This window comes from Cladophialophora psammophila, assembly GCF_000585535.1.
Source record: "Cladophialophora psammophila CBS 110553 chromosome Unknown aczJe-supercont1.12, whole genome shotgun sequence".
Taxonomy (NCBI): domain Eukaryota; kingdom Fungi; phylum Ascomycota; class Eurotiomycetes; order Chaetothyriales; family Herpotrichiellaceae; genus Cladophialophora; species Cladophialophora psammophila.
In genome coordinates, this window is record NW_006912933.1 from 546,197 (window position 1) to 567,564 (window position 21,368).

Consider the following 21,368-nt stretch of genomic DNA (forward strand, 5'->3'; position numbering starts at 1 on the left):
AGCATGAGGGCCGTCAAGTCAACTACCGGGCCCGCACCACACAATATCATCGTACTTGTTGCGGGCAGGTACACTCCGTGTGTCGATCACGGGTTGATTCCATCTATCAGCCTCGCCGTCTCCCTCACAATAGAGGGTGAGGAAGCCGCTTTTGCAGCACCGCTGGTGCACGATCCTAGGAAGCCGTGGCTCTGGGTTTGTCCCCGTCCGTCGTTTGAAACGCCCTGCCGGGATGTTGCTGGATAAAACAAGGCGAGGATATATTTCTCAAAGATCGCGAAAGATGGTCGACTCCCGATTGCCAGGCTCCTCCGATGTCAAAATGACCAATTATTATCGGGAAGGTGATCGACCGTGGCTGTATGACCGCCTTTGTGGTTTGTCGCGGAGGATGTCTGCCAACCAAGGCGTCGTCTCCCTGACAGACGGGCGACGCTCTTCGACAATCCTGGGCACTAGTAGGCGTATGTCTTCTGTATCAGAAATTGCCGCGTCACTCTCGCGGTGCTCGGACCGCTTTGGAGGGGGATTGGGTGATCTTGCACGTTCGGTCGGCGTAGTCTCATTGTCATCCCAGTCCTCCACCAAGGCGGCAATGCTTGGACTGTTCATGGCGATATCGGCTCTTGGGGCACTTTCAGTGCTCAAATATCCTATGGGCAGGGCGAAGCTCCGTTCCGGTGAATCATCATCAGACGTCACATCACTTCTGACCGATGTGACTCGGGCAAGCGGTCCGCCGTACGTGCCTTTCAATATGCCCCGCCGTGGAGGGCCAATAGCCTTTGCAACAGCATCAGCCTCTTTCTGTGTAGCTTCCATAGATATTGAACTATGGCTGGCGCTTTCAAACACGTGGCTACCTCCAGCGTGTTGGGCCCGCTCGAGCATGCTGCTGTAGAGACTGCGGCCACTCTCCATTTGCCGTTTCTTCTTCTTTTTCAGTCGTTTGGAGCTCGGCCGCACGACAATGACCGGAACAGGTGATTGCTGCAGGCAATACTTAGAGACCGACCCCGGCAGTAGGCCTTGCATACCGCCCAAGTTTCGTCCTCTCGTTCCCACAACTAGCGCCGCAGGTTCGTACAGTTGAATCTAATTCAAGTCAGCATGCCGACATATGAAGATGTAAATGCTGAGTTGCCTACCATGCGCTGGAAGATTTCCTGCACTTTACCCACAGCCAATTCCATAATGATGCTAATTGCCTTCTCCTCTGAGCTGTTTTTCAGCATGACACTGTCCAACAACCGTTTTGCCTCTGTGCGATATTTATCTCGGTCATACGGGGTGTCATGGACAGTCTTGGAGTCTTTCTCGATGACTCGAAGACAGACAATCTCATCGCCGTCGTCGACCAATTCGTCCATCATCCACTCCAAGGCATATTCAGAGTAGTCTTTCGCATCAGTCCCACACAGAAAAGTGCGAGTCCGTGAAGTGGCAGCGAAATCGCAATGCTTGTATTGCAACGTGAAAGCTTCAGTAGACGCATCTCGGTTGTCGATGGTGTCAAAGGAGACGCCGCGTTGGTAGTGAGTGGGAGGGGGGGGGGACGACATTTTTCTTTGAGGCAAGGAGATTCGTGAGCCTTGAACGACGCTTTCTCTTCTTATGGTATCTTCTGCATCTGCTGTGTGGAACTGGACTGACGACTTGCGTCTTCCACCATTAGTCTGGTCAACGAGTCTCGGCCTCTGAGGGGCTTTGGCCGCGCCTTTCCACGCCTCGCCGAATTTAAGCTCCTTCTCTTCTTCTGGTGGGTTTGGCGAAGAGGTGGGTTCGTGCGCTGTGGCGGTGGCCATATTTAAGGCGCGAGGGTGACGCGGGGTAAAGCCTGAGGTGTGCTCGGGACAGCAAAAAATATGATAGCAAATGAGGAACACGCGGGCCGACGGTAAGATGGAATCAGCTGGATGTCAAAGAACAAGCAGTCACTCTGTGGATGGATCGTGGAAGCAGTGCCACTTTCCTCATCTAGGGGGAGTCTAGACCTTCGGTCACCCTTATGGGTCTGTCGCGTGTTCTTTTCTGCCTGGATTTTCACGGTCTCTGAGCGCTGAGGGAGGGTTTCGAGCGGTTAGGTACCAGGGAGTTTGAGGGGTCGTCGCCGATCAGCCAGCATGCAGCTGCATCAGGTCAGAAGTCAAAGGGGAGCAGGAGGACTTCATGGCTGGTGTTGAAGTATCTTCAGGGAGCGGGCTGTGAACATTCTTGGTATCTTGGCCTTGTCTAGAGAACTGAATACTGCTAAGCTGAAATGTTCAAATTGAGGCGAGGGCAAGCGGGGCAGAAGGATGAAGACGGCGAGCCAGGAGCTGGAAGGGCCAGAAGGGTGGAGCAACCTCGAAACTGAGAGGCTGGGCCACTTGCTGAGGAGGAAGCCGTCACCAATCACTACCGACGACTGGTAATCAGATGAGAAGGTGCCCGGTGGAGAGCGGCTGTTGCTGATGGACCATCATGATCCATCTCTCGTAGTAACTTTCGGGAGACGAGGGGATGTTCCCGCCGCCTACCCAGTACTCGGTCCTGTGCCTAGGTAGGCACTGACTTGGCTGTTTCGCGGGGAGTTCAGAAGGCGTCACTGATGACAAGGGGGCACCTTTGCCCGATCAGAAAGGACGATACAGGCTAAGTACAGCGACCGGCAGGAGACACCACCAGATGCCTCGTGCAACGGATGACTGAGACTCTGCCGTTCCGTCTTGCCGATGTTGGCTGCTTACAACTACTCCGTGAATTTCTACTTGTAGAAGCAGTCTTCGGCAGACTCGAGGCACCAACTTGTGCTAATGCGCGTGATGAAGGATCGCTGGCAGAAAGCGAGACCAAGACTAGTCTAGTCAGTCCCGGGCTGGTTCACAACCTCACACAGTTGCTTCTGAGGAACCAGGTCAAACTGCTACCGGGCAATCCTATCATCGAGCAGTCTTCTGCAAGCCATACGACGTACATGTGGATTCCTTGGTTTTCATAGACTCCAGAACGGCAAGCTACATGACCCGGGGGGGCAATGGAAACTCGCGGCAGGGTTGAGATGGATGAGGTCAATGGCCATTCGATTTTATTCAACATTTGTCGATCATTGCGACCTTCGCCTTCCTTTTCCTTCGCACTCACCAACCGCCGCCTGCCGGGCCAGGAGCGCAAATGATGAAGGCGACCTCCTTTTCCAGAGGGCTTCTCGTCAATCTGCTGTACAGAGCCACTCCAACTGACCTGGGCCAGAGGCTCGCTCGCCCAACGAGCCCATGGTCAGTCGGTTGTGCAGTAGTGTCTGCTTGTTCCTTCCTCATCAGCTAGTCCTCTCCTTCTTGTACCCTGGAATTTGCGGCCCTGTATTTCGATCGCCCTGATTTCCGCCGTCAAGATTGTCATGCTGTCGAGTGGTTTGCTTGATGCCCTGGTCCGAATATTGTCGAAGCGACAACTGTTGGCCCACGGAGGTCAGCTGGTCAAGACGTTGAGCTTGAGCACCCAAGATGTGGAACTGTCGAAGGGTCCTCTCCGAGATCATTTGACCTCGAAGGATACGGCCAGGTTTCCACTGGATAGTTTAGGACACGGTTTGGGACATCGCAATGGAACCTTATTAATGCAACCTCATTTCTTCAGTTCGGCGTAAGGGTAGGGAACAGGATCGCCCTAGGAAGGACAAATGTCAGCAGAGAAGCCAGGTATCTGAGCAAGGTCAACCCCCACCTTTCGCAAGTGAATCTTGGTCTTCCTCCTTGTGCCTTGGTGCTCGACGAAGACTTCCCGCGTATGCTCTGCCTTGAACTTGCGCACAAAGCGTGGGTCCCAGAGCTCACTAGCTACGCCGAGATCTTTGCAACACCGCATCATTGCGTTGGATTTACAGCCTTCGACAGCGGTTGGTATACCCTCTTTCGAGAAGTAATCTTGCTCCCCGCGCGCAATCGAAACCAGTCTGCCTGCGAGTTAGCCTGTATGGAATGCTGGTTCAAGTCCGCTCACCTTCCGTGCGCCAGCAATGCATATTCTCGCGTCACAGACTTCTCCGTGACAATCGTCTCGCCTCTTGGAGCCAATCCCCAGCCGCCAGGGCCAAAGGCCTTGTTCAGAATCCGTCTATATTTGATCTCGGGGAGATAAATGATGCCATCCGGCTTGATCTCGATGTCCTCAGGAGCTATAGGCGCCTGCAGTGTGTCCGCAGCCTCTTTGGAAAATGGTTCCACGGAGAGCCCGTGAAAAGACCTTGTCCAATCCACCCGTGAGGGGTCATCTTCTTGTAAAGTCAACGGCTGGTCTTCAAGGTTGTCGAAAGAATGGCGTTTAGGGTCCGCCGGCGTCGCTTGAGGAGGTGATGTTGTCTTTGGTTGTTGATCTGTGGCTGCTACGGCCCCAGTCAGTCGAGCTGAAGATTGTGTGAAGATAGAACGCGGCAGGGCGGTACGCAGCGACCGAGAAGTCGATAGCGCAGTCTCTGGAAACGAGCGGTAGAGGGCGATCCAGGAGTTCGAGAGCCGGGTAGACGCAGATGCACTCAAAGCTTTGAGAGGCAATCCAGTAACTGGCGACATTTCCTGGAGCTGCGGCGGCAGAGGGGGAGTAAATTTAGCAGAGTTCTCAAACGAATAAGATCTACAGCAACAACTGCTGATGACCTGGCGCAGGCAAAAGGCGACAAACTTATATTACAGAGGACAAAGAAAGAGAATGTGGATGGAATACTCGGTACTTATTGCGAAGATGAGATATGAAGGATGAGAGAGCAGAAGCCAGTTACTGGGTACGAGGTACTGGGGACTGAGTAGGGAGTGGGTGAAGCTCCAATGCCTCCTGTATTTTTTTGGGGGAGGCGCGTTTTCGAACATGAACGCCGAACCTCGTGACTCTGGTCACCATCGGCCATCACCACATGGGATGCAGTATCTTTCCCAGCGGTATCCTCAAAGCTCCTTTTCGTTCGCGGATACGTCCTTGCTTCGAGTCCGCTCCTCGTTTCCTTTACGCTTCCAACACTGCCTGAAAGCCTCCATCTAATATATATATATATATACTGTCAGCTTGGTGACCTTGGGACAAGTGCTCTCCGTCTGGACGCCGGGGACTTGCGAAGACCAACAGACCCAGAGCGGAAAAGTCTTTCACGAGGTCATCGAGGTTGGGGTTCAACACATACTTCGGCCTTGCAAGCTCTCCAGTCTTTCTTCTCAAAGTAGCAATCGTTCATGCGCAGTTGCTCCTCTGTCTCTTCCTCAGATCTGCCTGTCCCGCAGAGGACCTTAAACTTACCAGAACAGCCTGTGCTGAAAATTCGTTGATCCCTGTCAATCAAAACGACGCATCAGCCTGGAGCAAGATCATAATTTGACTCCCAAGGAGACTTACCATTCGTCAAGTTCATCTTCAGCGGCCTCAGGCTGAACTAAGCTGTCCTGTTTCGACATTCTGCTATTTCAGGAGTCGTTCTCAGGCGGAATAAGAGAAAAATTCCACGTCTCAAATACACTTCAGTAGCCAGAAGACTCGTCTGACAGTTCTTGCCGTACTGCGCCACTTACCACCACTCCACAAGAATTCGTCCCCCAAGGACCAACCATGTCCAAACGCATGAACATCCTCGTTTACTCTGGTGCGCTCACTCAAGATGCGTGGAGGAGTAATAAGAATCTAATGCTATCTTCAGGAAATGGCAGCACCGTCGAATCAGTCCGGCATTGTCTCTACACTCTTCGGAGGCTCCTGGCTCCTCATTATGCTGTCATCCCGGTTACAGGCGACATGCTCATCAAAGAGCCTTGGACAGCAAGCTGTGCTGCTATAGTCTTTCCGGGCGGTGCTGATCAGGGCTACTGCAAGACTCTCAATGGTGAGGGCAACAGGCGCATTCGACAATTTGTCGAGCGCGGCGGACTTTATATTGGATTCTGCGCCGGTGGCTACTATGGCAGTAAAAGATGCGAATTCGAGGTAGGAAACAAGCTCTTGGAAGTGGTTGGGGACAGGGAGCTTGCTTTCTACCCCGGCACAGCTCGAGGGTGTGCTTTCCCAGGCTTTGTTTACCATAGTGAAAAGGGGGCTCGGGCGGCCGAGTTGAAAGTGGACAAGACTACCCTGCCTGCAGGGGCCGCCCCGGGCGTTTTCAAGTCCTATTACAACGGCGGCGGCGTCTTCGTCGACGCACCCAAGTATAAAGAGCAGGGCGTCGAAATCCTTGCAAGCTATGCCGATCCTCTGGTGGTCGATGCTGGTGAAGGCGCAGCTGCCATTGTCTATTGCAAAGTTGGCCAAGGCGCAGCATTACTGACTGGTCCACACCCAGAGTTTGTCTTCCTGGGAAAGCCAGCGGACGACTGGTCACTGACGAAGCCTAGGTTTGCTCCAGCCAACCTCGAGTCAAAACCAGATGTTCCTGGATTCGCGGATGTCATCAAAGCTCTGGCCGAAGACGAGAAGCATAGGATGGATTTCATCAAAGCGTGTCTGACGAAACTTGGTCTTACTGTGAGCGGGGAGCAAAATGTACCCTCCCTCTCCTATATGCACCTGTCCTCATCCGACCCCGCAGACACCGCTGGTGTCATTTCGTCCTTGAGCCATCTCATCGAGAAGGATGAACATGGAGATGAGTTTCTCAAGGATGAAAATGATACCTTCCAAATTCTGAAACCATCCGTCTGGAAAATGGTTGACTTGACCAAAGCATTATCCGCGGAGCCAGAATCAAAGGAAAATGCTGACCAAAAGGATGGCAGCTCCGACCGGATAGTCGACTATAACACGGTGACCAAGAAGATCATTGTGCATGATGATGATCATCCTCAACCAAGGTCAACTCCGTATTTCAATCACTCGGCTTTCTATTCGAACCTTCACAATTATCAGTCTCAAACACCTGGCGCCGTGAATTTTGGTGCCCACCTGCTGTACGGTGAAGTCGTCACCTCGACCAATACATTGCTCGAGAAAAACACGAGGCTACTTCGAGTCCTTCCCCAAGGGTTCACCGCAACAGCGACAGTTCAAGTTGCAGGTCGGGGCAGAGGATCCAACGTCTGGGTATCACCGGCAGGAAGCTTAATGTTTAGTACCGTGCTTCGACATCCGATGGCGCAGATGCAGTCTGCTCCGGTCGTCTTCGTCCAGTACCTAGCGGCAATGGCAATTGTCAATGGTATTAAAACCTATGACGGTGCTCTCTACAAGGACATGCCAGTCAAGCTCAAGTGGCCCAATGATATTTTTGCTCTCGATCCAGCAAAGGCAAAAGAGCATGGTGGTGATAGGAACGAAAATTATACTAAAATTGGAGGCATCCTGGTCAACAGCCACTACAACAGCAAGGAGTACATCGCCGTTTGTGGGATTGGATTGAACACTGCAAACGTTGCGCCAACAACGTCGTTAAATCAACTCATTCAATTCCTTCCGCACAAGGTAACCCCATTCACGCTAGAAAAGCTGCTGGCTAGAATATTGACCGTGTTTGATGACCTGTATGCTCGATTCTTAGTCACGGGCTTCGACGAGGTCATGGAGCAAATGTACTACCGACATTGGCTTCACATGGATCAGATCGTTACACTTGAAGCTGAAGGCGGCCAACGTGCAAGAATAAAGGGTATCACCAGGAATTATGGGCTGTTGATCGCAGAAGAACTTGGATGGGAAGACCGTGAGACGGGTAGGAGATGGACGTTGCAGAGCGACGCCAATAGTTTCGACTTTTTCAAGGGTCTTGTTAAGGTAAGTGTTCTGGTGTGTCCAAGACCACCGAAGATGTCCTCCGCATGTAGGCTCATTTCTTGTTGTCAACATCCCCCTGGAGGATATCTAAAGGCTAATGATTATGCCTCTTCAGAGAAAGATGTGATGCATTCTTGAGGGGAACAAGCATGGTCGGAGCTCCTACATTCGCGAGTCGACCATATCCGACGGGCCATGATCCAATAACGCGAGTGTGATGCAAATCGAACCGGTTATGCGAGAAATAGATTTGTGTCTGCGGTCCGCGAAAGAGAGGAGGCACTACCGCTTCATCATTCATGTCACTGCATACTTACAACCCAGAAATATGACCGGCCAGTGGGCAGTCTGAGATGGCAGCAGACAAAATTGCTGAAGCGTACTACCGCAGAGGAAGTCGGGAGGCAGACATTGGAAACCTCGCTAGGAGGCACATAACAGTGCGACCTATCGTTTCTTCTTAGGATTCTAAATCAGACACGGCTTTGCATGAGCGAGGCGAGGAAATTGCAATCTATTGACACAATGGTCTGTGGATTCTATGTCCATGTGTCTCTCGCTCGCTTTCTCACATGTGAACTCGATGGTGTGTGGTCTGTAGCCTGGTATTTGTGGTTGGGGTCAAAGGGCTCGCTACCCAAGAAGAAACCCTTGCTCAATCATTCCCACACTAGACAACGGCAACACCGCCAGTTCCACGGACAAGGAAAAACGTTCTCAGCCATCTTTGCGGCAGAGGTCCCATTCTTCCCTCGAGCTTACAGACTTCGGGAACCGTGGACCTTGGGGCAACACCCAACCCCCGACCCCATGCTACGCCCATCACGCGTTGATTCAATATTTGACGTCCTGGCCAGCCCAGACCGAGCCGGCATTGCTGGCCTTGATCCTCAGCCGGCGCACGCGCTTGATGTCCTCTTCGTTGTCGTGCGTGAGATACCAGGTCCAGACATTGGCGATCCAGCTTGCGCCGATCGCGCCGGCACAGACGCCGAAGGATGTCTTGTATCCGTTGTGCGCGAAGCGCGATTGGAACAGCTGCGGCCCCACGACGCCGCCGACCTGGCCGATGCAGGATTGAAATGCCAGCGTGAATGCCGTGCCTGTCGTGCCTACGAGGCTCGCGGATCGCCCTGGTTGGTCACCAGGTGGTCAGCGAGCGACTTTTTTTCGGATTGAGAGGGAGGAGAGAGAAGAGGGGGAAAAAAGGGGGGGGAGGGGCGGAAGAGCTTGATGTTGTGACAGACAGTGTTTTGGGTAAAAACTTACATGCCCAGAATGGAATGAAATAGACCGAATAGAACGTGGTCCCGAATATGCAAGCGATATACGTGGCATATCGGTTCACATCGAAGCACAGGACGAGGAAAAAAGCCAGAGCAGCAGCACAGATGATCATGATGAATTGTGGCCGTGTCACATATGCTTTGCTCAGGAACCATCCGGCGAATATGATCGACAATACCGTTGCGGCGGCTGGGGGAATGTTGAGCAGTTGGTTCCTAGGCAGGCCGGCAAAACCAAGACTCGTCGTAACGGTGGGCAGCTGCCATTGCAGACCGTATCCGCCGAGATTCATCAGAATCTGAGACAGGCAGAAAGAATACGTGCGGGGATCTCTCAGGGACGCCCACACTTCTTTCTTGCTGAATGCCGCGTCATGAGTGCGAGGAGCGTTGTCCGTGAGTCGGAGCTCGAGGTATTCTTGCTCTCGCGGCGTGAGCCACTTCGACGATCGCTTAGATTTGGGATAGTCCGGAAGAACAAGGAACACAACGCCGGCAAAAAGAACAGTGAACAAGCCTTCCAAAAGGTAGACCCTAAGATTTTCACACTAGTCAGCTCTCATGGTGATGTCAAGGGCAAAAAGATAGGTCTGGGACATGGCTTACCATCTCCACGCACTCAACCCGCTTAGGCCGTTCATATAAGAAATGCCGTACGCGACCAGCGAGCCGACAATGCCCGCGCAGTTCTGGAACCCAAACATCCACATGATTGGTTTTCCCATTTCATCGCTGCGGTACCAACTGCAGAGTTGAGCCGCGAGACCAGGGAAGAGGCCTGCCTCCATCATTCCCAGGCAAAAGCGTGCGGCGTAGAGGCCTTGTTTGTTTCGTACTGCGGCGTGACAGGCCAGAACCTACGTAGCAAACCTGTCTGTTAGTAAAATTGTGGTGGACTCGGTGACATACCAGGCAGCGGCATGACCTACCAAACCCCAGCTAGCAATGATTCGAGACTGCCACTTTCGAGGCGTCATTTTCTTCAGCAGCAGATTGCTGGGGACTTCGAAGACGATGTAGCTGATCTGGCAACTGTCAGTCAGCGATATCACCTGCAAAGTTCGTATGGATCCTCAGAATCCCTCGACTTACAAAATAAATGGACTGGACCCAGTTATATTCATCCGCTGTCATATTCAATTCCTTTAGGACGTTGCGTGGTTCCCCAACTTGGAGGACTTTGACGGTCGCGGCGTTGGTGTAATCGACATTCTTGAGCATGTACATGAGTCCGATGAGGAGGAGGAATCGTCTGTCTACTTTACGCATGACCTTGCGGTCCTCCTCGGCCGTGAATGAGGAGAGAAAAGCCTCCCTGTCACTCTCTGGTGCTGGTCCAGCCGGAAACTCCACGATAGTTTGCTGAGGCCCAAGGCTGACGTCTCCTTCTTTTGAGTCTTTTGACTGCAAGTACAAGCTTGAGACAGCCATAGTTTGCAATAGATATGGCGACACGCCACACTATTCCAGTGTCCGGTGGTTTGAGCTCGAGGGATTTCTCTTGAAGAAACGGCCTAGAAGCGTCTGTGGAGAGTGAAGGTCGGCCGTTAATGGTGGCTCAAAGGAAAGTGTATAGGGCAGGGTGAATGATAAGTTCAGAAGATTGCTCTGCCAGGAGGCTCCTTGCAAGGACTTGGTGGCGTAGCGTGATAATTCCAAAGCTCGGAAGGGTTGAAGTTCTCGCAGGGTCGTGATTGAACAAGGGAACCGGGAAAGAAGAGAAGTCTTCTCACATCTTTTTGCCCCTGTCCTGGCCATCCGCACACGCGATGGCAGTTTTCCCTGCATTCTCGTCTAGGCTGTTCCGGAACCGTGGATCGACGAGAATGGAGAAGGCCGCCTCCAAACTACCAAGTTCCTTGTCGCAATCCGAAAATTTTTGTGCTTGATAGAATCGCTAGCGTTGGAAGCAATATGGATGGTGGTAAGAAGCCCCAAGTGAAATGACAAAACGGTCTGTAATGATATTGGTACCTGACCTGTATGCGTGTATTGCAAAGACGTACTTCGTAAACACCGGGACCAACGTTCGCATATGCAACGGGCTCCTTCGCTCCACTAATTGCTGGAGTAGTGAACATGTGAAGAAAGTGCTGAGGCATGCAGCGGAGGGCTGGGCAAACGCGGAAAAGGAACAGCTAAAGCTTCTCAGTCACATACCTGTCGTCAGCTTCCTGTCCCTGCAGCAAGTGTCGCAGACGGCCATCTGTCCTTTCGCACTTTTGACGGAGGACATGCCGAGGCCATTGACGGTTTGTGTGCGAAGACTTTGAGCACACCGTCAGGGGGAAGTATATTGTTTCCAATCTGGGGCTGATTCGCCCCATCATCACGGTCGAAGATTCCGCACTACCGCTCCCAGGGTTTGTGAATCGATGGGATGTGCATGGTGTCCTCCCTAACGAGGGCCACGCCAGGGCCGCTATCGGAGACAAAAGCTAGATCGCATAATATGGCAAGCGTGCTCTTCAATTTCAGTCTCACCAATGGACTTGACCAGGCTCAAACCAGGAGCGCGTTCGTGTTGCTATGTCGCCGCGATTCAACAGTTGGATGTGAGGGCGCTTGTTTCACTGCTATCGAACAGAACAAGCACGGAGCTCTTGTGTATATTATGGATGGAAAGCTCAAGAATGAGATATGCTCGGGTCGGGATGATTGAGACTGTCAATGGCAGGCTGTTGAGATAGGAAAGGAGAAGGAGATACCTACATAGCATGTACCTCATACCAAGCTCATACATCGTTGAATCTAATATTGGGCGAGTGCCAAGCCCGACAACGCGGGAAACCTCAACTACTTTTTTTCTGGCATTCGAGACGCGCCCTCACCGTCAACAAGGACTTGTCACCTGAAATTGCTCATCTGTCGATGCATCTGGCCATCTGTGTTGAAAATCATGGCCAGACACCAAATATCCGCCCTCTCCAGATGGCGAAGCAGAATATCTCAGGCTTTGACGGCATCCACAGTTCCGCACTCCAACCTCAGCGGTAACGTTGAAGTGCCATTCTCTTCTTCTTTCCTCTCCTCTTCAGCAGGCAATGTTTCCTCCTTGTACACGTCGTACTGATATTTGGCTCCTTCGTGATCGTGTCTGAGCCCCTTTTGACCCTCTCCGTATACTTTCTCGCGAGCTGTCAAGGGTTCGGCTTCAGCTGTCCTGGCTTCTGGATACAGGCCACGGTGTCTCAGCTCGGGAATCAACAGGTCAACTACGTCCTCAAATGTCCCCGGCGTGGTCACATAAGCGAGGTTGAATCCGTCAAGGTCTGCTTCTTTGATCCATCTTTCCATCTCATCCGCAACCTTCCGTGGAGTACCAACACCAACGGGCCCAAGGCCACCAATTGCAGCTTTTTCGGCTACGACCCTCGGTGTCCATCTCGGCACGTCAGGGCTTGTTGTTGTGAAAGCGTCCAGCATGCTTCTTACTTTATGAGCCTCTGTGGAATCTGCAGCAGTGATGTCCTGATCCAGCGGGATCTTGGAAATATCGATCCCAGTCCAACCAGAGAACAGCACGAGCCCCCCGATCGTGGAGGCATATTTCTTCGCCTCGGCGAACTTCTCTTGGGCCTCTTCTTCGGTTCGTCCGATGATTGGAGTGAATGTGCCAAAGAACTTGATCGATTGTGGGTCGCGCCCTTTCTCTGTGGCAAGTTGCCGAATCTTGTCGATCTTGGGCCTGAGCACTAGCGGACTATGTGAAGAGACAAAGATTGCTTCCGCGTGTGTGGCGGCAAAAGCAGATCCTGCGGGTGAAGTGCCAGCCTGGAAGAGAAAGGGTGTTCGCTGAGGTGAAGGATCCACAATATGTCGAGAGTCGAGGTTGAAATATTTGCCATGGTGATGGATCGTTCGCACTTTACTTGGGTCGATATACGTGTCCGTTTCGGGATCGGGGGCGAGCGCGTCATTCGCCCACGAACCCTCCCAAAGCCTTGGAAACGGAATGTTAGCAGCCATGCCAGTCAGCCAGCGTGATCTGAAGCTATGACTTACTTGTACAGGACTCTCAGATACTCATCAGCTTGCAGGTACCGCTCGTCATGGTCAATGGGGTTGTCAAGGCCGATGGCCTTGAATGCTGCCTTTTTCCATGATGTCACAATGTTCCAGCCAATGCGTCCATTGGTGAGATGGTCGAGAGTCGAGAAGCGCTTCGCCAGCAGGAATGGAGGCTCAAAAGACGTCGAGGCAGTGATGCCAAACGCAAGATTTTTTGTCACTGCCGCCATCGCAGAGATCGGCTGCGGGTTTCGCGGTCAGTTGTATATGATAACATCCACCGGATGGATTGGCCGACGCGAAACAACTTACAATTGTCGGATCCGTCATGGGCCATTGCGCAGCACGTCGGATGCAATTGTCGAGGCTGTCCTCGTACGTATCATATCCGCCATACGTGTCGGCGAGAAACAGTGCGTTGATATCCCCACGTTCAAGAATCTTCGCAAGTTCAATCCAGTAATCGAGTTTCCTCTTTGTTGCAGACTTGTCCTTTGGATTCTGTACATGATTTCAGCCCCATTGACCTCTCCGGGGCAGATCTCATGTCCTTGACTGTCGAGATGCTTGTCGCGAACCTACTTACCTTCCATTGACCAGGCGAAAGATGACCCACGGTCGACATATCGAACGCGTTGAGCAGGATTTGCTTCTTCACTGGCTGGTGAGAGCCATTGATCCCTTGGACGGAACCCATGTTGATGCCAGCTCAAACAACAACGTCAAGCAAATCGGAGAGAGATTTGGACTACCAAAAATTCACGCGTCGTCAAGAAAATACTATCTCCAAGTCTTCAGACCGCGTCCGGTCTCGCACTTGCTGCAAGAGGAAACATTGTACCCCCAAGCTGGGGTGCACATCATCATCAACCTCCTCCTCTCTTCCTCCCCACAACAGAATCGTCGGTTCCGAATCGCGACATAACTTGCAAAGAACACCAGCACAGCTGATATCAGTTATTGGTACGTGTCTTTCTCCGCCCTGAAAACAACATTTTGAGCGGGTGCTATGGCGTGATTTTAGGTCCGATGCCATGATACCGCGTGGACACTGTTTAGTTGTTCGCTTGGAGCCCACACATCATGGCAACTATGCGATAAGGAAAATACTGGAACAGCTAACTACCTAGGTACAGTACCTAACGAGCCAGTCTCGTGCAAATAGATAACATGATTACCTCGTTTTTAGAGCAACGCACGCAAGGTTCGCGGTTTCAAATGGCACGCCGTCTTGTTTCGTCATTTGTATGTTACGGGTTGGTCAGATCTGTGGGGCGAATACAAAACATACCAGCATACATACATGCCTACCTAGTCGCCAGAAGGGCGCGTACCAATACCACATACCCACGACCATCGAAGCCACCTCCACTGCAAACTTTCCCTCTTTGACGGTACGTGGACAGGACACGGATGGACCATGATCTCCGTGGCTGTCATTATGTTAATACATCGGTCTTGGACACTGGGATTTCGTTCGATTCGAGCTGTCTACTCCATCGGACTGCACGATAGCCGAGTCTAATATCCATGTACGTCCCGAGATCCTAGAAACCACAAAAGGGATCCAAACACGCTACATATCTGCTCAAGCTCCCATCACCTTCTCAGAGGGCAGCTGCTGGATTAGGTGAGGAGCGTCGTCGGCCGGCGACTCCAGAGGCTCTGTGGACAGATTGCTGCGGAAATAGTTTTCCTCGATGTCCTCGGCAGGAATTCTGGTAAAGAATAATACCTTGGGCGTCAGCGTACGTTATTGGAAATCGTCAAACTCAAATCCAGGAGGGAGAGGAGGAGAGGAGAAAACAATGGCCATGTTGCCGTACCTTCGCCTCTTGATGTACCACGAGATCCAGTGTGCGAACAAGATCAAGCAGAGGGCGTTGCCGAGCACGAAGGGATAGCCCTTGACGAACCTGGGCGCTTCGATCGTCTTGAAAACCAACAACGGCGTCCAGGCGGTCGTGGATTGCGCCACCGTGTTGATCAGCACCAGCGTGAACGATCGCTCGGCGGGAGAATATCGGAGCTGCGTGTTGACCCATCCGTAGAGTACGCTAGACATGGCGACGGCCGAGTAGGTGGTCATGAAGGCGAACCACAGCGCCGACTCGGGTACATCCCATATTACGAGGATGATCAATCCAATGCAGTTCCAGATGTGGGCGACCGTGATCGCCCACGCGGGACCCCAGAGGAGGTCCGAGGAGAAACAGACGAAGAGGACATAAAAGATGCCCAAGGCCGGGGAAATGGCCCCGAGCTGGTTCAGACGCCCTGCCGGGTACCGCTTCAGACTCTTGAGCCACAGCAGATATCCGCCCGTCGACGTGTTGATGCTTCCGTTCCAGAAGAAGACGTCGAGCAGCAGAAATGCCCACACTTGCCAGGAACCGGCCACTTTTCTCAGAGTGCCAAACGTAAACCGGCCAGATGTTGCGTGCCTGGTACGTTGAAGGCGCTTCTTCGCAAGAACGAGATCATGTTCCTTGAGGAACAGTCGGTTCGGAATATCTGGAGTCCCAGGAAGAAGGAAGTAGCCTAGGAAGCCGACGGGAATGGTTATCAGAGCACAGATGATGTACCTGTCAAGCTGGGTTTAGAACTTCCTCCAAGCCGCCGCAGACGAGTGCTAACTTACATCCATCGCCAGCCTGCCAGACCGGCGACTCCTTCCAACTGCTCTGAAGCCGCGGACTGCAGGAGCGCCGCAGTAAGCGTCCCCAGCGTCAGGCCAACATAGAAGAAACCCCCGCGGCGAGCGATTTCATTTCCACGATACCACGAGCCAAAGATGAAATGGACCGCAGGGAAATACGCAGCCTGTCACGGCTCCTTAGTAAAGGACTTGACAATAGTGTGAGGATGGGCCTTCCCCTTACCTCGAACCAGCCCACCAAAAAAGCGGTATGCCATCAGTTCAGCATAGCCATTCACCCGATATTGCAGCAACGTGAAGATTCCCCAGCAGATGTCGAGCAAGGGGACTAGCCAGCGCATTGGTATGCGAGTGAAGAGGAACAGGAACGGAACCTGACCCAGAACGGCGCCCACAACGTAGATGGTCTGGACATGTACTAGTTGGTTCCCGTTGAAGCCCTGCAGAGAAGTTAGAGGTTTGGAGTGACAAGATTGAAGAAACATATCAAAACCCACTCACCAGATCTTCCTTGAGACCCCCAACATATGCATTGTCTAACCCTCCGTTAGCACACCATAGCCAGGCCTTTGGATGTGTATCTCACTAATGTTTGCCTGATCGATGTACTTGACCCAGTATGCAAGAAACACATACGGCACAATCAGCAGATCGAGTTTGGTGATGAGCTTGCGTTCCTCTTGGGTGTCGTCTGGGGAGAACCAGTGGATTTGGTACCACTTTCGAGATGCTGCCGTCTTCTCCATATCAGATCAGGGCTTTTTCAGATCATGCAACGCCTACACATGTGATTTACCTACCCTTGCTAAACATCTCTAGGGGGAATTTCCTTCATATAGAAGAGGACGATCGTGACCACTCAGGAATGATCCGACAGCTCAGCATCATGTCCGCTTTTGACGACATGTCCCAGTGGAATGGCGAATCCAGTACCTACGAGGGCTAACGCGACCGAAGAAATTCCCTGTTTGTTAGTCGCATTGCCATAGGATAGGGTTCTAGACTTTTGACCGTCGGCGTGTGTTCGTGGAAACATGGATCTGGCAGCAATGGATTACGCTCTCCATCTCGTAACGTCGTGTAAAAATGCCAGGTAACGAGTGCGGGCCACGTTGGAAATGAAAAACAGAAAAACAACCAGAAAACATCAAATGTTATCATGTCGTCAAACTCCGATTGTTTGCGCTTACACGATGGTGTCAATTAGTGGGTCGTGTTCGTGATGGTTCCTCTCTCTGCCTTGCTCAACCTCATCACAATGTAGAACGCGAAGCGTTGCACAGGTGAGGGTCCGGGACAGCGCCCACGAACAAAACTCGTAAATGCAACAGCAGCAGCCGCCGCCGCCGCCGCAGATAAACGTGTACGTTAACCAAGTCTCATTTCGTTCCGGTGCTGGGCAAAGGGATCGAAGAGGCGCGAACAGGAGCGCCCTTTTTGAGAATGGCCAAAGTCGACGTTATAGATCCGTTCCATGTCAACGCGGTCAACAAAGGGGAACTCAACAGCCCCCGGTATCTTGAACAGACGCAGTCAACGCCGAGGCTGAAAGAGGCTGTGGTAGTCGTACAAGAGAGCAATCATGCTCCAGCCTGGGATGATGTTGCAGCAACCGTTGAGGAGCCAGCAAAGAGCGAGACACATCCTGGGGACCGCCCTGCCAACATCCTCCATGAAGCATATCCCAAATCAAATCTGCAACTTCCTGATCATCACATCGACGATGCCAGAAGTCTGAAAGTCGTCATCATCGGCGCCGGGCTCTCTGGGATTCTTGCGGGGATCCTGCTGCCGGTTAAAGTGCCCAAGCTTGAACTTACAATCCTCGACAAGAACGACGATGTGGTACGTTTTGTTGCAAAAGTTGGCTTCTCTCCTCTGAGTTTACTAACCCACCGGTGCGGTAGGGAGGCACATGGCTGGAGAATATATATCCGGGTGTCAGATGTGATATACCCGCACACGTCTATCAGTCGACTTTTACTCCATATACTCAGTGGTCGCAACAGTTTGCTGAAGGCCATGAAATTCTGGGGTACTGGCAAACTCAGGCGCGAAAGTACGACGTATACAAGTACGTGAAGTTTGCCCGTCGTGTTCAGGATGTTAGCTGGAGTGACGAAGAGGCGCAATGGACCGTTGCCGGAGTGAATCCCAAGACGGGGAAGGCGTTTGAAGAAAAGGCAGACTTTGTCTTGCCGGCGATAGGTCGCTTCAACGACTGGAGGCTCCCCGCTTATCCAGGAGTGTCAGACTATGCAGGACATCTTCGACATACTTCCAATTGGGATCCGTCGTTTGACCCTACGGGGAAGAAGATTGCCATTATCGGCAATGGAGCCAGCGGCATTCAGGTGCTCCCAAATCTGCAGCCGATCGCGAAACACATTGACCACTACGCCCGGAGTAAGACCTGGATCGCGGGTTCCTGGGCAGGCGACGAGCGCACCTTCGAGCCCCAGTGGTATTCGCAAGAGCAGAAGAAGGAATTCCTCGACCCCGAGAAATATTTGAAGTTCCGGAAGGAATTGGAAGACAAGTACTGGCGACGGTTCGCGTCGACCTTTCGCGGCTCCGAAGAGAACCTCAAGATGCGAGAGCGATTCATCGAGATCATGGCGCAGAGGCTGGTGAAGAAGCCGGAGCTGCTCGACCTCCTCGTCCCAGACTTCAACCCAAACTGTCGTCGCCTCACGCCGGGACCGGGATACCTCGAAGCCTTGACCGCCGACAACGTCACGTTGATCCAAGATCCCATCAAGCGCTTTACCACCACTGGGATCGAGACCGCGGATGGCCAACATCGTGAGGTAGATGCTATACTCTGCGCCACGGGTGCCGCCGTTGACTTTATCCCGCCCTTCAACGTGCGTGCTCGAGGAGTGAATCTTCGAGAAGCCTGGAAGCCGCTCCCTCCGGGAGAAAAGGTCGACGACGCGAGACATTTCGGCTGGCCGTACACGTACCTGGGCCTCGCCGTCCCGAACATGCCCAACCTCCTGTTCATCCACGGTCCTCACGGCGCCGGCCCGTCAGGGACCGTGCCGCACAGCGTCGAGGTCCAAGTGACGTATTACGCCAAACTGCTCCGAAAGGTCTCGACGCAGGGTATCAAGGCCATGTGGCCATCGAAACGAGCGGCGGACGACTTCGTCGCCTACGCGGACGCCTTCTTCCCCACCACGGTGCTGACAGACAACTGCAGCTCGTGGGCCAACGGCGGCAGGCCCGGCGGGCGCGTTCACGGCATTTGGCCCGGGAGCGCAGGACATGTCACCTTGGTGCGAAAGGAGCCGAGGTGGGAGGATTGGGAGTATGAATACTTGCACCAGAGCGGCAACCGCCTCATAGGCTGGCTTGGGAATGGTTGGACTAAAAAGGAAAAGGACGGCAACGAGGACATGACGGCCTACCTGGAGCTCGAGGGCACGGTGGATCTAAGACTGCTGCATGAGAAATGGTGGGAGTAAATGTAGTTTGCCGCGATAGAGAGGTTGGAATATAGAGGCCGAGGCCGAGAACTCACAAATGAGACCCGATCAGTGATTCATTCTAGCTCTATGTATGTTTTTGGGAAACGCTATGCGACAACTGTTCGGGGCCAGCAGCCCCGGTCTCTCTGGGTCCATTTTTTCACTTGACCCTGACCACCAGCCTACCGCCACTGACTTCACCCCGCCGCATCGAGTCCAAAGCGTCATTGATGGCTCCGAATCCCTCCCTCACTCCCAAGATGGTAGGAGGCACCAAAAGACCTTGTGATAAGAGTCGCTCGAGCCAGAGCATCAATATTTCCCCTAGTTCCGGGATCTCGTGGAATATCTTAATGGGCACGCTGTGGAAGACAACATTGGGTGGCGGCGATGCTTTTGGCAACCCGGTAAGACCTACCAGATGTGCTGACGGAAGAGCAGCATCTGTTCCCAGTGTCGGTGAGGTCTCCGGGTCGTTGGTTGATGCGGAAGACCGTTGCAAGCATCGCATCAAGTGCTTTGCTGTGTCTCGGCCGACCGTGTCCACGGCAAATCGGAGACTGTTCTTTGTCACGGACCTTGCGATCTCGATGGCTCTCTCAGGGTCGTGGTTGTCAACCACGATATCCGGTTTGGTTCTCGAATCGGAGGACACACTCAGGGCATGTTTGCGGCAGTCCATGATGCTGATTGTCCGTAGTCCCATAAGCCTCGCAATCTGGTTCAACATGAAAGCACTGGTGGAAGAACCTCCCCAGATTGTGAGCCAGTCTCCCGGTTTAGCCTTCTCAGCCTCGTTGATCCCATTCAAGCATTCTGGCCTGATGTCCTCCGGAAGCCGCTGGGGGTCCAGTCCTCTCACTATGGAAGGAAGGTCCGGTCCGTTTGTCACTTTGGAGAAGTCGAGTCCAGTACAAATACCGAGACAAAGAGCTGCAGCGACGAAGGCCACGCCGAGCGCAGCTCCTGACTCGGGGGCAATATTTGGTGGTAGGCGGCAAGTGTTGAAATCGGTGGCTACAACGCATTGCTGGTAAGCAGCTTTGCGGAGGTCCCGGTAGTCCGTGGAGATGACAATGACCAAGTCACCAGGTCTGAACCGCGACTCCCGTCTCGGACTTATGGCGACCTCTCCAACAAGTTCGCGCCCTGATATGTAAGGGAGTTGTGGAATACCGAAATTGAAGTCCCTGGTGTATGTCAGTAGACCAGACTCTCTGAATACGCTCGAAGAGGCGAGGGGTTTCTTTACGGTGCCTTCCAATCGATCGGGTTGAGACCAATCACCCTATTCCAGACCAGAAGTTCTCGGTTATCCAAAAGTGACGGGATCGGATGGTCTAGCACTTCTGCGTAAGGCTGCTTGGGACCATGGAGCAAAAGGGCACGCTGCTGCGTGGAAATGCTGGGTAACGACGTAGATGACGATTTTGACGATGGGTTCTCAATCTTTTGGACGGAGAATTCAACAGCGATGTCTTTGGTTGTGCTTGTTGTTCTCAGGGACCGGAAGAATCGAACGAACCCCATGACTGATGTAGGGCGAAACGATTGTGCTGTTCGAGCCCAAATGCAAGATATGTGGTCTGCCGGATCTTGAAGTCACTCCAAGGCTTGAGACAACTAAACTGAAAAGCAAAGTCGGATAAGAGCCACCCTAGGCATATCATGGTAAGCAATATCGGTACGAGTCTTGTAAAGACTCTGACACCAGATTTTCAACCCTCGGTGTTTTGCGGATGCAGGTATCGTGTACCGCCTGGTAAGTAAGGAAGGGGGTTATCCGCTTACCTGTACCATAATACTTTGCACATGGTCCTTCACGCTGGGATTGACCAAGAGTATGTCGTGCTCAGACATCATGGTCGCAACATAATCAATTCCTCATGGATTCTTGGTTGCGGTTCCACACGAACATGTCCGCTTGAAATCCACCAGAGGATCTTTTCCGCTCGAGTGGGCAAGCTTTTTTCTTCTTCTGTCTACTTAGGTCTTCCTTGAGCAGGCTGGCCAAGCAACAAGGTCGATAACGAGAGGACGCAGTTTCTCCACTTGGATCCCTTCCAGAAGCATTTCGAGAGGCTGAATTGGGAAAAGTGCGGAAATGGTTCTCGTATTGCGTGCTACCGAACACAATGACGCGATCGAGTTTCTCTGTGCAACAGTCAGCATCGCACAAATGACCGGAAGCGTGCGTCAAGGATATGATCTGGCCGAGAA

At 52.6% G+C, this 21,368-nt stretch overlaps 9 protein-coding genes across 9 annotated transcripts; 2 read left to right on the forward strand and 7 right to left on the reverse strand.

The window, feature by feature from the left end:
• Positions 1-333: 333 nt before the first annotated feature.
• A1O5_07866 (uncharacterized protein) lies at positions 334-1,805 on the reverse strand (the record flags this gene model as incomplete). Its single annotated transcript, XM_007748454.1, has 2 exons — positions 334-1,095; positions 1,149-1,805. The coding sequence occupies 2 exons, from the start codon at positions 1,803-1,805 to the stop codon at positions 334-336; spliced, it is 1,419 nt and encodes a 472-aa protein (XP_007746644.1).
• Positions 1,806-3,606: 1,801 nt separating this feature from the next.
• On the reverse strand, positions 3,607-4,550 carry A1O5_07867 (uncharacterized protein; the record flags this gene model as incomplete). The annotated part of the gene is made up of 3 exons (XM_007748455.1): positions 3,607-3,648; positions 3,706-3,934; positions 3,982-4,550. The coding sequence occupies 3 exons, from the start codon at positions 4,548-4,550 to the stop codon at positions 3,607-3,609; spliced, it is 840 nt and encodes a 279-aa protein (XP_007746645.1).
• Positions 4,551-5,125: 575 nt separating this feature from the next.
• On the reverse strand, positions 5,126-5,420 carry A1O5_07868 (uncharacterized protein; the record flags this gene model as incomplete). Its single annotated transcript, XM_007748456.1, has 2 exons — positions 5,126-5,297; positions 5,362-5,420. The coding sequence occupies 2 exons, from the start codon at positions 5,418-5,420 to the stop codon at positions 5,126-5,128; spliced, it is 231 nt and encodes a 76-aa protein (XP_007746646.1).
• A 151-nt stretch (positions 5,421-5,571) lies between these two features.
• Positions 5,572-7,769, forward strand: A1O5_07869 (biotin apo-protein ligase; the record flags this gene model as incomplete). The annotated part of the gene is made up of 2 exons (XM_007748457.1): positions 5,572-7,719; positions 7,743-7,769. The coding sequence occupies 2 exons, from the start codon at positions 5,572-5,574 to the stop codon at positions 7,767-7,769; spliced, it is 2,175 nt and encodes a 724-aa protein (XP_007746647.1).
• A 784-nt stretch (positions 7,770-8,553) lies between these two features.
• A1O5_07870 (uncharacterized protein) lies at positions 8,554-10,436 on the reverse strand (the record flags this gene model as incomplete). Its single annotated transcript, XM_007748458.1, has 5 exons — positions 8,554-8,852; positions 8,989-9,539; positions 9,612-9,862; positions 9,935-10,030; positions 10,098-10,436. The coding sequence occupies 5 exons, from the start codon at positions 10,434-10,436 to the stop codon at positions 8,554-8,556; spliced, it is 1,536 nt and encodes a 511-aa protein (XP_007746648.1).
• Positions 10,437-11,954: 1,518 nt separating this feature from the next.
• A1O5_07871 (uncharacterized protein) lies at positions 11,955-13,713 on the reverse strand (the record flags this gene model as incomplete). Its single annotated transcript, XM_007748459.1, has 4 exons — positions 11,955-12,948; positions 13,011-13,258; positions 13,329-13,517; positions 13,603-13,713. 4 exons carry the CDS (start codon positions 13,711-13,713, stop codon positions 11,955-11,957), a joined length of 1,542 nt encoding a protein of 513 aa, XP_007746649.1.
• Positions 13,714-14,769: 1,056 nt separating this feature from the next.
• Positions 14,770-16,421, reverse strand: A1O5_07872 (uncharacterized protein; the record flags this gene model as incomplete). Its single annotated transcript, XM_007748460.1, has 5 exons — positions 14,770-15,601; positions 15,658-15,839; positions 15,906-16,115; positions 16,177-16,211; positions 16,262-16,421. The coding sequence occupies 5 exons, from the start codon at positions 16,419-16,421 to the stop codon at positions 14,770-14,772; spliced, it is 1,419 nt and encodes a 472-aa protein (XP_007746650.1).
• Positions 16,422-17,118: 697 nt separating this feature from the next.
• On the forward strand, positions 17,119-19,145 carry A1O5_07873 (uncharacterized protein; the record flags this gene model as incomplete). Its single annotated transcript, XM_007748461.1, has 2 exons — positions 17,119-17,520; positions 17,583-19,145. The coding sequence occupies 2 exons, from the start codon at positions 17,119-17,121 to the stop codon at positions 19,143-19,145; spliced, it is 1,965 nt and encodes a 654-aa protein (XP_007746651.1).
• Positions 19,146-19,308: 163 nt separating this feature from the next.
• On the reverse strand, positions 19,309-20,678 carry A1O5_07874 (uncharacterized protein; the record flags this gene model as incomplete). Its single annotated transcript, XM_007748462.1, has 2 exons — positions 19,309-20,338; positions 20,401-20,678. 2 exons carry the CDS (start codon positions 20,676-20,678, stop codon positions 19,309-19,311), a joined length of 1,308 nt encoding a protein of 435 aa, XP_007746652.1.
• Positions 20,679-21,368: the final 690 nt, after the last annotated feature.